Source organism: Gasterosteus aculeatus, chromosome 8, assembly GCF_964276395.1.
Source record: "Gasterosteus aculeatus chromosome 8, fGasAcu3.hap1.1, whole genome shotgun sequence".
NCBI classification, from domain to species: Eukaryota; Metazoa; Chordata; class Actinopteri; order Perciformes; family Gasterosteidae; genus Gasterosteus; species Gasterosteus aculeatus.
The window spans coordinates 12,284,898-12,299,761 of record NC_135695.1 but is presented as its reverse complement, the minus strand read 5'-3'; the positions used below and the strand labels follow the sequence as shown (position 1 = coordinate 12,299,761).

Here is a 14,864-nt window from a genome sequence, read left to right as displayed (position 1 = left end):
TAATGTTGGTTTGTGTAAAACACACACTCGTGTCCACAAACCTCAGTAGGCCTACACGGTTTCATGGTTAAACATGAGCTGTTGCAGTGAAAGAGACAAAAGCATCAGAGATAGCTTATTTGATTTATATTTTTTTCCATAACGTGTTACACATGGAACACAATTATCATACTGGAATATTGCACTCCAATATTGCCTGATATTTGACTTTTAAAGTCTTCACACAAAGACCTAAACAGTTGAATTCATTTGCTACCTCTACATCTATTGGTTCTTTATCTGCATCCTTACTGAGCTCAAATTCTGTCTTGTGACAGAAGTGTGTTGCTGAGTTTGAAACAGCCTGCGAGCCATTTCTATTATTTCTTTAAATATTTTTATTTGTCTTTTGAAAATATGTATATATTTATTCTTATTTTGCGGCTCTAACAACCCAATAATAATATTCCCCAGTGTAAAATGATTGTGATGTACAGAAGTAAAGACAGAAGTGTTGAGAAATGAGCTTCAATAACCTCAAATGGAAGTTTCTATCTATTTTCACATTTTGACAATGACACATCAAATGTAAATCACTTCTTGTGGAAATATCTTCTAACTCTCCATAAAGCCGATTGTTTGGTATTTAATGTTAAATGTTACCACACAGACAGAGAGGAATTTGATCGTCAAAGTTTAAGCCTTTTGTGTTCTGGAATGTGTTCAAAGATTATTGAAACCAACGTCTGCCACATCCGAACAGAAACTCTGCTGCAGCTGGGCGGCACCGCGGCTCAGCGGTTGGTGCAAACACCCAACAGAAGGAGATATATGAGTTTAAAATTATTGGTCTTGATCCTTTGTGTATTTTGCTGTTTTCCATTTTTAAAAGGCATAGGTTTCGTCCCACAGTTTGAACACATGCAAGTCACATGATTTGCTATGACGTAGATTTAAGCGGCCGCCTCCACAGATGTTTACAAGCTTTTATCTTCACGCTCTGTTACCATTTAGGAAGAACTGATATTTGACTAATTGTACTGGATCCATTCTGTGGACTCATTACCAGACCTTTGAATATTGAATCTTTCTCCATTTTAATTAAACATTTACTTTTTGGGGACCATTTCTTCTTAGAAATAATGGCTACGAAGTGAATGCTGAGTGCCTGTAATGTCCACTTCTGATTTTATGTGATATCATTTCATATTGGCCTATATAAACATTTTCACTTGAGTTTGAAAAATGTATATATTTCGGTATATTTGCAGTAACGAGAAAAGTTTTCAATTCATTGCTTTGTCAAAGGTGTTCAATTTATACTGAAAATAAAAAGCAGCTCTCACCCTTTAGGTGGAACCAGAAAACATATTAAGCATTTTTGCTTCGTATGCTGTTTATACAAATAAACCCTTTATATAAATGAGGCCATGTTTCCACACATAGCTATATACAGAATCCAAGGTTTCAGGTCACCGACAGGCTGAACACGCTAGAAAGCTCATGGAAAACACACAGGGCAACTTCCACAAACTAGATGATGAAGGAAAGTGAAAACAGGTGTTTCTAGCTGAGCCAGGTCAGGTAAGCAGGAACAGGTGAGTGAGACGACCCGGAGCCATCTGAGTGGCGCCAAGGGGCTTCAGTGTGTCCTTTCTTAGCTCCTTTATCATTGGAAACACTGGCCCTTCCTTTGCCAGAGAAAAAAAAAGATGATACCGGCCGACAAATCCTTGTGACGGCAGCATTTAAAGTGACGTTCCATTCAGCTGCCCTGGAAATTCGCCTATAGGCTTTTCTTGGACAGGTTTAACAATTAGACTCATACATTCAGAAAGTAATGGTGTGAAGGATTAACTGAATAGACATTGACATGCCTTTTTTTCTTCTTTTTTCTGTTTTTATTGACTTCTAACATGTGTAAAGAAACAAGAATACAAAATGAAATGATTACTAAATATAGCAAACTATCCATAAACAAATTTGAAAACTCAATAACAAGAAGCATGAGTGAAAAACAATATATATACTGAATATATATGCTGTCGTGTTAGACTAAATGTAACACAACAGCTGCATCTATGGCACACAGGAAATATTAAACAGTTCTATTGATATCAAACAAGGGAATAGCTTATAAGGAAGCAGTGTTGATTGTTTTGCGTGACAGCAGCAGGAAGGAAGGACGGTTTCTCTCTGTAGTGAAGCAGCCACTTACAAATGAAACTTTTTAAATAGCCTGCATGCAACAGTAGAACAGAGTGCACGGGGTCATGTTTTAGTTGTGCTTTAGCTATTCCTTCTTTGTTGTAGTTTTGCCATGGCAGACTTTTACAGTTTAGTCAAAGTGTATTTTTTATAAAGCACCACAATCATCTTTTCCTAACTCATGACTCCTTCACATCTTTCCTTGACTCCATGATTCCGTAGTTCAAGGAAAACAAACTCTTTTTTTTTTTACTGTAGTCCAAAACTTACATGTGAGTTTGAGTCTGAGGGCATCGTGGATGGTTTGAGGATGCAAGGTCTATTAAATGAGAGGTGAGAACACGGCCCACAAGAAAGTAATAGGGAACAAATGTGTCTTCCAGGTGTCTGTAACAGGTGATATCCCAGCTAGCTCCCCATAGGAATCTCATCTGTACTATGGAACTTTGGGGAATTTGAACCTCCCCTTGTGTGATGACACGGTAGTCATTTAAAGTACCTTTCCCAGAGCTAGTCATGTTGGCCTGCACTTGTCTTTTCGTAGCAGTGAGTACCACCTGTCTTTTTTACTGTATTCAAATCAACTACAAACCAACAGCTGATAACAAAAAGTCAATAGTAGTAACATTAGTCGGATCATAAAATGTGCCTCTAACGGCTGTCTTTGCAGGAAACTACACATCAAGACCACAAAGTAACAAAGTTGTAGGGATGAAGCCTGTTGAGGATGTATGAAATAACTAAAAATGACGTGTGATATGATATTGATGGGAATGGAACCCAGCTCCAGCTTTCTCTCTCAAAAGACCATTAAGAAACCTTTATGCACTGTCATGCTGACTTTCCCCACTACCACCTGTTCCTGGCACAACAGGCAACGTTCGGTCTGGTCTCAGTGTGCGATTCACTGAAGTGGTTTGGTAATTACAGTGCAAACACGGCCATGGGGTTTTGCCTGCCATAGCAGTTATCTGTGTGACTAAGTCAACATGCACTTAAGTTTACGTGTTTACTACACACGAGTAGCAAGAAGCTATTTGATTGGGTGCAAAGTTCTGGCTGCACGTCACAGATTTTAAAAGGCAGATTTTAAAAAACAAGCTGTTTTGAAACCTTCCCAAGTGCTTCCATCTCAATACAAAGTATACCTCTATGGCTTAAGACGGATGAATGCAGAAGGAGAGATACATGCTCTGCGTGGGGAAGAGAGGTTTTTGCAGGCGGCCTGTGATTAGATGCGGTTCCATAAATATGCTGGGCAGTGTGGTGTTCTTTGTGCCCAGTGGTAAAAATAGGCCTTCTTCCCGAGGGAAATGATGACGTGTGCAGCCTGCCTGCATCATCAACCCACAGTCGGCTTCATCTTCATACTGAAAGAGGCAGAGACAAGGTGTGGGTGGAGCATTAACGATCACCATGGCAACACATGCAGAGTGACGCAGTAAAAGGGAATAGGAAGGAAGAGAGATAGTGATTGGCTGGCAGCCGCGATGGTTTATGCCAGTGTGTGTGTGGAAGAAATGTGTGGGTGGTAGAGGAGAGGAGGACTCAATCGGTGCGGAGATTAGCTCCCACACTCCCAACACCAACACACACAAACACCACGCACAATCCACAATTCAGCCCAGCAATAAGATCATATGATTTTGCATGTTTCTTTAGCACATACTTCAGGCAAAGTGGAGAACAGAGTTATTTTTATCACAAATGCCAATTTGAATATTATGCATGCATTTCAGGAGAAAAAATTCCCCCCACGTTTCATTTCAGCGCCATTAAATAGGACCCTTCGGCAAGCTGCTTTGTCAAAGCCTTAGTTTTTAAATGTATTTATTTTACAGCATACATTTTCTGCTCTATCTCTCCAAATTATGTTTAAAACCCTCCCTGCTTTGCCCTGTTTTAAAGAACAAGGAAGGTATCTTTTTGAGAATCCATTCAACTACAGATTGGTTGATGTTGTTTCGTCCTGAATTCTAGTAGTGTAAACGTGTTACACAGGCCCAAATCATAAATGGGAACTATTGAGTGTCGTCATCTATGATAAAGTAGCTTATATCATTTCACTGCACGATTATTTCCAGTGTGACAACGTAAGAGAAAACATTGAACCCAGTAAGGAAAGTAGGTCAATAAAGGGAAAAGAGAAGATATCGTTGTGACTTTAACTTGCTATTGCATTATTTTAAGATACATTGATATTGCCACCTAGTGGTTGCTAACCTTGGTCATTATCAAAAAGCATTGTCATTGTAAACCATTACTAATAATTCCAGTTTTTTTCTCTTAAAGATCCAACCAACAAGCTGATGCTGGCTTTAAATCAACAATTATCACATTTAAATAACACTTATCCAAGAGAATGAACAAGTGAAACAGTGTGAGTGATCGTTTTGACACAGAACAAATAGACGGGAGCACCAATAAATAAGACAACTCTAACAAAAAGTTCTTTAATTCTCATGTAAATAAATTACATATTTTGTTGGGGAAAAAAAGAAAGAAGAAAATGCCCAACCAACAAGACAAACCAAAAGACTTCTCAATTAGACTTAGAGATTTTTTTTTTTTCTGGAAAGCTGTATGATCATATTGTGGCATCTTACAAAAACTTCAACAAAAGTGTTCAGGGACTGAATTCTCTTTCTCTTCCCCTTTAACTGCCAGGCTGCTGGCCCACCTGCCGTGATCGGACCAAGCGGCAAGCAGACAAACTACAGAACGTTGCAAACAGCACGAAAATTTAGAACAAGTTAAAAAAATATATGGAAGCAACAGAAGTTGGGACATGGCAAATTATTTTCTGTGAAAACTACACACAAGGAGTCAAGTGGCCAAAAAAACTAAATAAAAAAACTCATTCCAGTGCACCAACTGTTTTTAGATGGTGTAATGAGTGTTATGGGCCAAAATGTTCCTGCAAAGTTGTAATAACACGTCAGCAGATAGTAACGAAGGAGTCTGTCAGCTGTGCATGGTCCTACTAAAAAAACTACTTACAGAAGCTAAAAGGAAAATCAGCAAAAGCACAGCTTCTCGTGACGCCTCTCATTGTGATTTCTGCGATAGTCAGTGTGGACATGCAGAGCAGAAGGGAGAGTTAGCTTTATCTTCGTATACTGAAGGAGAAATTGCTCTGAATTACAGGATGTTGAAGGCGTAATGTCTTCCATTAGTGCTGGTTTTTCATTCCCTGTGGTTTGCCTTGTTTCTTATCCTGCGGCTGCAGCTGAAGCTGCTGCTGTTGACCTCGACTGGGACCAGTCATTCCTCTACCACGCCCGCCAAACAGGCCTGCGTGGGGGAAAGGAAAGAAAAAACAAACGTTTGTTCATTTTGTCAACTGAGTAAGAATTATTCTTCAAAAAATTCAGGAACTGGGGTATTGCGCTCCAAAAACCCCCAAAATGTAATCCTGAGCTCTTTACTAATGTTTAAGTAAAATATTTTATGCTCTTGAGGATGGCAGAGCAAAGAGTCTACTTATAACACCATTTATCTATAGCAAATTTAAAATTGGCTTATTTGAGGAAATTGCACTCTGTTTCTTACTATTCTGAGTTTGCATCCCTATGGTTGCAAGCACCCACTGTAAGTGGCTTTGGATAAAAGCGTCAGCTAAATGAATTTGGAAGCAACCAAAGACACTCATGCAAATACTTCTATTAGGACCGCAAGCACAGACAAACAGTGAGTGCTTCCATTCACCTCGGCTAGCTCCTCCTCCTCTTCCTCCTTTGCCCTGCTGTTTGTTCTGCTGGGGGCCTCCACGTCCACGACCCTTTGACACCACCTCCTCCTTCACCATGTCAATAATCTCATCAGGGATTCGCAAGTACTTGATGGTGCTTCCTCTGATGTAGCACTCGGGCATTCTCCAGAACTTATCGCCATCCTGTGAACAGGAGTAGTAGTGTCAGCGCAATCATAACGTAATATTTTGACATCCAACTAATTGAAGCATCGTGTAAGTATAAGTTGGGCACAGCAAGCTTCAGTCTACAGCTGTAGAAGCGAAGATGCATTTCTTTGCTACTGTGATGTGGTTGTTTTTTTCATTTGTTTTGTTTCTTTCTTATCTCTAATAATTATTAGGCAAAACCATAACATCTTAAATTAGTGTACTTTGGAGTGATAAAGGCTTGTGTAATGATTGGCCAAAAACGACCCCAACAGTGAAATCTACAAGTAAACACTGGACCATAGAGACGTCTACTTTTGCTTCCCTAACAAAAGAACATCGGCATCTACAGTTTCAGTGAGCACAGAAGTGAGAACAGAACTCAGATTTACCCTTGAAGTGCAAATGACTTCTCTCAGGTTGATGTTCATCCAGTTGTCACAGCTCACCAGGTGACCGTTGTACGTCTCCCCGTTCTTTAACTCAACCAGCTGAGGGGAAAGGGCAAAAAAACAACAGCCAGCCGCTTTTAGAACTTTGAGGATACAAAACCAACACAATACAAGATGGCTGAAGCATGCTAGGGGACATTTTAGCTTCATTTTATAAACCAATAAACAAAGCACTGCGATTATGAGCCACCAGATTGCAAAAGAAAATTCAGCCAATGAAATCTAATATCAGAAATTAAATGGATTTCTATTCCGACTTATATGTAGTGGACTCACACAAAATTAATAAATGAAATAACTGAAAAGGGTTGAGTGCAACTATCATCACCCGCTTGGCCATTAAACCTTCACTTAAAATCAGGTGCTAGCCCTTACTTTAAAGGTCAAGGCAAAATTCAGGGTGACGTTATAAAAAATACAATAAAAAAAACATGGTTCATGTTAAATCCATTACAAAATGTGAGATTATGGAGATTAGAGAATATGGCCCCAGAACAAACCTTCCAGGAGACAACCAACAAACAACAGGACCAATACTTGTGACAGGCAAGGAAGACATTGATGAACAGACAACAAAGATACCAAAACTGACCTTGAAGAACAAAAAGCTCCTCAGGAGAGATTAAAGTAATGTAAAGTCAAGTCGCTGATCTAAAATGCTAACATAAGTCCTTAAGTAGTTAAGCATCTCCTCACCATAGGGTGGTTCTGGGCGGTCTTCAGCAGAGATAGTGGAAGCTGCAAAATGACAAAGTGACAAAATGAAAAAGAACAGGTCTCTAGACGTTATGTATTCACGTTCCATTAATAATAATTACAACGCGACTGTCAGTACAAACGGTGCATACGCGGAAAATGAGAAATGGGTTAGAATGCACTATCCAACAATATGCAACGTTAGTGTGGTTCACAGGCTACGGCTAACTCGCTAAAAATAAACTAACATTACAGCAACATTAACGTTACGCTTCTTTAACTTAACGTTAGCTAGCTAGCACACCGAGCACCACGTAGCGCGGCGCCAGAGCTGCTAACACCGTTAGCTTTAGCAAAGTACCAAGCGTGCAAGAACTGTGACGACTGTGTTCCTTTCATTTGAACACCGAAGTTATATACTTACCATTGTGTAATTGGTTGTGTCTTATTTTGTGTCTGACTGGCTCTTTTGACACTTTATCGACACGATTAGGATTTTACTTTACGTTAGCGCTTGTATTCTTCTTCGTCCTCTACTGATGAACTTCCGGCTGTGCGGTGTGTGACGTTAATCATGGCTGGAATAAAATATGCTGCCCCTTCAGGCAAGAAGTAGTCACTGCATTTATTGATGTTATTGTTACCATGCCATATTCAATTGTTTACATTGTTTACAGTGAACATATTTTACATTGTTCTGGCAAATGTAAAAACCTGTAATCGTGGTCATTTTTGGTCAAGATTCGTGTTGTCCTTCATTCATTTTATCATACTGTATATATACATGTATTATTTCTCACATTATTTTGTTTCTTCCTAAATAAATGTAAAACCTTCGTCTATATGTCGTCAAATTTCGCTTGGATTATTTCACACCTTATTTATTTATTTGTTCGTTGCGTCACCCGAGCGTCCCGTCGCGGACGGGATGACGTCACGTCTGACGCAGCGTGCAGCCGAGCAGGGCAAGCCTTTATTTTTGTGTGGCAGACGGAGCCTTCAGCTGTGGAGGCGACTGACTCTCTTTACGGTCCTGCTTCAAAAATAAAGAACGGAAAAAAGGCAACGCGACCTCTGCTACAGGACCGGAGATGGACAACAGCAAGCGGACAGTGGTCGTTACAGGTTCGTCTTCTTCTCAATCTTGTACTGCTCATCTCTGTCGGCGAAGTGAACATTGGGGCGAAGTGGAGGAAAAGTTGTGGGCATGACAGCTGCTAACGTTAATGGCGTCAGGCTCCTACTGCTCCACTCCGCGGGATCGCGCACAGTTAAACGTGTTGCTTACATTTTGTAGTAACAAAGTAATATCAGTGATGTTCACGTATTTCTTCAATTGTTATATGATAACCTCTACTGACAAGCTGGGGGAAATTTATATTTGTGTGGGTTGATTTCTTCAAAAGGCCACGTCAAACGAAACGAGCGAGACGTTCAACCATGAATACATACACACCATCATTCAATGGACTACAGCTTATCTTTATCATTAACACGTCAATGGTGGAATACAATAAAAGTTATCTTTTGTGTTTGTTTTGTTTGTGAAATATTATCATTTTCAAGGTTTCTGTCAAAGAAGGAGTGTCTGAGTGTTTCTTCTGCACAGCTTTGGATTGTGAGTTTCACAATAGTTGGACTTATTCTCATCAGCAGGCCTCCGTCCCGGCATGGTGTCAACGCATAACTGGGAAAAGTAGTAAAAAGAGAAGAAAAAACATTCAAACAGACCAATGGTTGTTTTCCATTATTTATCCTACTGTTACTATTTTGGTTTCCACTCATTCATTTTATTTCTGATTTAATCCAAATGGTTTCCCACTATAATATGATAGTCCGCTATCTCCAGTTGTCTCCCAATGATCCTACGCGTTCCATTTTAGGAAACACAATTTAACTAAATCAGAAAAACACGATCAATTGTAACTTCAATTGAAGCCTCTTGAATAAAACCCTTTTTGTTATCGCACAATCTACGGGCTTTAACCGTGAATCTGTGGAGGATAACAGAAGCCGTGCCTATTCAGACACAAAGGGGTGCAGGAGCCTGCGGTCCCAGCCGATGGGAGATGTGTAGATTGCCTGGGAACAGCTCCTTCACAATAGCGAGCCGGCTGGCAGCTGCCGGCTCCTTTTCAGCAGCCTGTCAGACAGACTGATCCCCCCTCCACCCAACCCCCAGGGACCCACTGACCCTTGGTAGGGTGGTGGAAAGGGATCGCTTATAGATCCCTACACAAACAAGCCTGAGTGAGTGTCCACAGGCTGCCGCTTGCAATGTTATTGGTCACATAGAGCGAAGCATGGGGGGACTTTTTGGGAGAAGTGATTGATTTTAATGTGGTAATTCAAGGATAACAGCATGCTGCACTACTGTAGACATTTACATTTGTTTTATAGGAGTTTTCAGGAAATGTAGTGTTTAGGAGGGTTCGTGTCTGTACAATTCCATATTCAATATCTCAAGAATTAAGTGTTTTTTATTTGTTTTATTAGTAGATGTCTAAGCAGAAATACAAGAGCAATCCGTTCATGTCGAATTAACGAACAGGGTTCATTTCTGTTGGTGAAAATGCATATTTATGTCATCATGTGTTGAAGTTAAACAGTCTCCATAGTTGTTTACATCATTTAAATGCACCAAAATAATCCCCCCCCTCGTTTGACAGGTTTTGGGCCATTTGGTGAGCACGCGGTCAACGCCAGCTGGGTAGCAGTACAGGTGTGTTGTTTTTTCTAATGCATGTATTTATTATATCTGCGTTGTTTTTAAATATTACTATTCTTCCCTTCTTGATAGTGGCACAGTAATAGAGCTCATTGTATTTATGATCTACATAAACAGTGTTCACGTCAAAGTGTTAATGAATGTTTGCCATTTTTTCCAATTGATTTTCTCACGTCGAGCCATTTTTTATGGCGTTCACGTGGTGCTCCGATAGTCGTGTCGGACACTCTCTGTGTCCTCCTGGGGAAACTGCATGTGGGGGGATGACGGTTGTCAGGGTGTCTAGACGAACTTGATAAGGATATTAAATATTAAAAGGCAAACAAAAGGGTGCTTTGTGGCGGGGTCACGGACGTGGTCAAACAGGCCTCTTTTCAATACAAGTGGGGGTCAGTGTCCGCAGGGGACTGGGGGAGGTGTCCGGCCACTGGCGAATGAGAGAAAAACAAGTGCTGCAAAACAGGGTGAGGAGTCAGTTAGGGCCTTGTTGATAAGTCCAGCTGCAGTCTGGATAAAATGTGTACATACTCACAGGATTTGTATGAATTTTAAGTTTTTGCGATTGAAGGTATTTCGTAAACTTATGATAATAAGGCTAATCTTTGGACATATTTTAAGTGAGCAATAGGTGTAATTGATAAGGGAAAAGGCAAAGAGAGCAGTAAGCCATGTCAATTCATCAAATGAATGCACAATTAGAGAAAGGGGAAAAGCAACTTAAAAAAAGTATGAATTCTACCAAAAAGGTATAGTCATCAACGTTATCTACTTCAGTTTCATAGCAGGCGTTTTATCTCTTCTAGCTTTACTAGTCGTCACAATCACCACTGTAAGATGTTTAGGATAATACCCTTTTATTTAATGTTTTTGTTTGTCCCGACAGGAACTGAAGAAGCTCGGACTCGGAGGTGAAGTGGACTTGCATGTGTCCGAGGTTCCCGTAGAGTACCAGACAGTCCAGAGTTTGGTTCCTTCATTATGGAAGAAGCATCATCCACTGGTAAGAAGACAACATGGTGTGACCTCTCAGTGAAATGCAGGAACTCTCGTCCGCTTCTCTTCCAGGTCGTGTCTGATTTTCATTTAAAGGTTTCGGTAACCGTAAGTAATTGGATATGCTCGGCCTTTAGGACAATCTGACAATAACAATTGTGCTCGACACATGCTGCATTGATTTAGCCAGATCACCATCTGGCTGGCTACGGTGTGGCTCTGGTGCTAACTTGTTAAAAAGGGGAATATTGATACTCAAATGTGTGTTTTGTGTATTCTGCTCTCCTTTTTTAGCCACATACGGTTCAAACATGGTGACGTCAAATAACGCTGCCACACATGTATTGTGATTAATTGTACTTTGAGACGGCAGTTTAGATGTTAACTATTTATTATGACTTTAAAAAGAAAAATGTTTTCTTTTGTTTGCCAGTTGGTAGTTCATGTCGGCGTCTCAGGGATGGCCACCACCGTCACGTTGGAGAAGTGTGGAAGAAACCATGGCTACAAGGGCCTCGACAACAGCAGTTTCTGTCCCGATTCACAGTGTTGCATTGTGGGAGGCCCGGACTGCATCAACTCAGTTATCGACATGGAATCAGTCTGTAAGAGAGTGACTTCCTCGGGCCTAGGAGTCGCTGTGTCTGTATCCAAAGACGCTGGAAGGTAACTATTAACTTCGCTTTTTACATTTATAACCACCGTTTTGTTTTGTCTCGCATCTCTTGATCACATAATTCATCTACAGTACTCTGCTATAGATACATGATAACCAAGTCCATTCATAAATCGGCAGTCAGTGATATATCTACATCCTTATTTGTAGTTAGTTTGACACTATGCATTCAGTTTGATAGAAAACCAACATGAAACTGTGCAAAAAGTCTTCAGTGAAAGCTGCTCGCCAGTAACAAGTCACCCATAAATAACGAATCCCAATCGAATCCCTTCAAATTCAGAATTCCTACTTGTATGCATCTACCCCCACTCAAGTAGTAGTATGACGTCACTCAACAATGGAAGTGGAGAAGTAATAAAAAATAAATAAGCCAACTAAATGTTAGCGTAGCGTATATTTGCTGAAATGTAAATGCAGTAATGCATTTAGTCATACAGTCAGTCTGCTTTGTATGTAAATGGATAGCAAACTACTTTGTGGCAGCTATGCAGAGACCTGCAGTCATTTGATGCTGTGCTTTCTTCCATTAACAGGTATTTATGTGATTTCACCTACTACACATCTCTGTACCTGAGCCATGGCCGCTCGGCCTTCGTTCACGTGCCTCCACTTGGAAAGCCTTACAGCGGGGAAGACCTGGGCCGTGCGCTGCAGGCCATCATCCAGGAGATGCTGGAGCTTCTGGACCAGGCTGAAGAGAAAATCCACTGCCAGCAGCACTTCCACTAAGTGACCTCCAGATGCCAACCAGCCTCTCCTGCCCTCAACACACAAGAGAAATTGCACTTAACCACAAGTAGCCAAACTTTCTTCCTTACGTTATTATCGTGCTCACTTGGACAAAATGAAATGAAATGAAATCACATGTTTTGAACGTTTATTTCTCTTGTTTTAGGTCATTGCTTCATGTTTTTCTTGCCCTGACTCGGTTATGTTTTAATGTCTCCCGATGGCGAGAAGATAAAACGGGAGTCTCAAGCCAAACACTTGATGTTGAATTGTTTCCTATGTCCTTTTTCTTTATAAGAAGTTGTAATTTTGCCTTCTTTTACAAAGGTTATTTAAATCAGGGAACGGGTTGGTTCCAGCTTATATTTCCCCAATTTAGTTGGCCCAATTCTGCTTAACAAAAAAACCCCACACAAATCCACCCACTGAGATCTGGCCCTCAGGCAGTGCAATGTTATTTTACAGATTTCAAATTCAGTCCTTTGGAGTTGGGAACTGTTTTTTGGCTTTGCAGTGAATTGAGAAAATATTTGGCATTGTACTAATACCACAGAAATCCTAAGGTTAAATGAAATGGTTTCTTCTGAGCTTTGTTTTGAAGTTGTGCAAAACACAGAATATGGTAGGACATATTTTCTCATTTGTTTATTTTAAATAGGAGGTACTCTTTTCTTAATCTATAACGGTTTACACAGTTTGCATCATTTAAAGATCAAATTCGCAAAATCCCAAGTTTTCCTTTTATTTGTGCAGCGCTGCTTTTAATTCATTGATAAAATCTCAGCTTTCTGTTGTTCCCGTCATTGAATCAGATATGTGTTTATTTTATCTGATGAAGTTAGACTGTCAGAATTAGGCCTGGAATTTTATTTCTGACAAACTTTTTTTATTTTGTTTTTACATAAAAAATGGACAGCAATTGTAGCTATGTAAATGTAAACATTCTGTATTTTCATTATCAGACACCTTAACTATAAATATGTAGCTGTTCAGACATAAACACCTTTTTTTTCACCCCACAACAATTATAACAATGCATGTGAGGTATCCGTCTTTGTAGGTGAGTTTTTCTTTAATTTCCTGTGTTTTGATTAGTTCTGATCTCTTAAAAAACCTGCAGCAGATTCCAACAATGTGTTTGTGGTGGTGCTTTTCCCAGGTGTACAAATTCTGTTTTATTCCCTTTTGTATTGGACTGCCATCGGTTTCACTGTGTGCACCAGCGGTTCCCCGGACACTGAGTTGTCACAGCAGCCCATGTGTCACAACACCGCTTTAGGCGATTTTATTTGCAGTTTTAGTATTGAATGATGTACATTTTGCTTTAGCACCCTGTGTTTCCCCATATAATCTGTCTTAGCTAGTCTTAGGTAACTAAAACTGTGGTCTTACGGCCTTTCGTTGAGCGTTTAATCAAGTTAATCAGTTAAGCATGTTTGTTTAGCAAGTTGCCAGTAGTTTGAGTGAATAGGTATTATCCTTTAGCGGCGTGTGCCACAATAAGAACATGGCTTGTATCCAAAACAGCACCCTGGAGAACCAGCCTCAACAGAACTGAGCCGCTTCTCAGGCGTAAATTCTTTTGTGATTCAACTTAATTCTTGGTTGAGTGGTTTAAAAATCTCTTAACGGACCTGTTGAAATGTCAGGCTGATATTTTACTGCGTGGCTTTGTGAGTGCTGAGAAGTGAAAGGGATGTCGAGGAGCTGATCCTACAATGTCTACTCACAAGAGTGAAAGCCTCGACTTTACATATGAGGTGACCTCTGACCCTGTGCCTTGATGTTGTTTTGTGTGTGTTTATGAAAAGGCCTTAAAAATACTCGGCGGGTCAGTTCAAAGATAGAATACTGATTCAGTCCAGTCAGATGTTTGGCTACCTCAAAAATACTTTTATTCCTTTGTTTGTGCTCCGTTGTACAATAATATTATGCCTCTGTGATTTCTATTGTGAGTTTCTCTGTTTCGGGAGAATCCTCTGAAAGGTGTCTTCTTCTGCTTCTGACATTAACAAAGCCCGGTTACAATACGTAACCTTGGCTTTAAAGGAAAGGCTTTGAAATAAAGACAATTGAAGAATAACTAGTAACATCTTTGTTTTCATTATTGCAATTTTTTTCCCACTTTTTAGTTAAAAGTGAGGCCTTTTGTTCCAGCTTACACCGTTCACAGGTTACTCTGAAGCACCACTGTGTCAATGATTAGATCTATACTATACTACTATATAACATGCTGTTCTCTCTGTCATCAATTTCCCGCAAACGCTGCAGCATCAGACCAACAGGTGATGACGATATTCGTAGAATCCCCTGACGTTGTTTGGTGACAAATTAACCACAACATTAGCGCTGCTGAAAACATTACGCTGCAACTGGTCCAACGTTTCCTTAAAAATAAACAAACAAAAGTCCGTGATTTCAAAGCTTCGTCCAGCTGTTTACCGACGTTTGTTATGTTTAGTGAAGAGAGAGAGATACAGACAGGCAGGCAGACAGACA

General features: G+C 40.1%; 2 protein-coding genes across 2 annotated transcripts; one reads left to right on the top strand and one right to left on the bottom strand.

Annotated features, from left to right (window-relative positions):
* Nucleotides 1–4,626: 4,626 nt before the first annotated feature.
* On the bottom strand, nt 4,627–8,142 carry lsm4 (LSM4 homolog, U6 small nuclear RNA and mRNA degradation associated). The gene is made up of 5 exons (XM_040184292.2): nt 7,661–8,142; nt 7,237–7,278; nt 6,481–6,579; nt 5,896–6,082; nt 4,627–5,481 (listed from the first exon to the last, which is right to left on the bottom strand). Exons 1-5 carry the CDS (start codon nt 7,661–7,663, stop codon nt 5,360–5,362), a joined length of 453 nt encoding a protein of 150 aa, XP_040040226.1. The 5' UTR covers nt 7,664–8,142; the 3' UTR covers nt 4,627–5,359.
* Nucleotides 8,143–8,152: 10 nt separating this feature from the next.
* LOC120823863 (pyroglutamyl-peptidase 1) lies at nt 8,153–14,448 on the top strand. The gene is made up of 5 exons (XM_040184291.2): nt 8,153–8,361; nt 9,906–9,958; nt 10,848–10,964; nt 11,391–11,623; nt 12,170–14,448. Exons 1-5 carry the CDS (start codon nt 8,328–8,330, stop codon nt 12,363–12,365), a joined length of 633 nt encoding a protein of 210 aa, XP_040040225.1. The 5' UTR covers nt 8,153–8,327; the 3' UTR covers nt 12,366–14,448.
* Nucleotides 14,449–14,864: the final 416 nt, after the last annotated feature.

Bases quoted from the DNA above. Each gene is read 5' to 3' on its own strand.
- lsm4 (XM_040184292.2), bottom strand. The intron at 6,580-7,236 runs GTGAGGAGATGC...CTTTCCCCTCAG, and splicing joins CCGCCCAGAACCACCCTATG to CTGGTTGAGTTAAAGAACGG. The intron at 5,482-5,895 runs GTGAATGGAAGC...TCCCCCACGCAG, and splicing joins AGGAGGAGGAGCTAGCCGAG to GCCTGTTTGGCGGGCGTGGT.
- LOC120823863 (XM_040184291.2), top strand. From the start codon at position 8,328: ATGGACAACAGCAAGCGGACAGTGGTCGTTACAG. The intron at 9,959-10,847 runs GTGTGTTGTTTT...TTGTCCCGACAG, and splicing joins CCAGCTGGGTAGCAGTACAG to GAACTGAAGAAGCTCGGACT. The intron at 10,965-11,390 runs GTAAGAAGACAA...TTTGTTTGCCAG, and splicing joins GGAAGAAGCATCATCCACTG to TTGGTAGTTCATGTCGGCGT.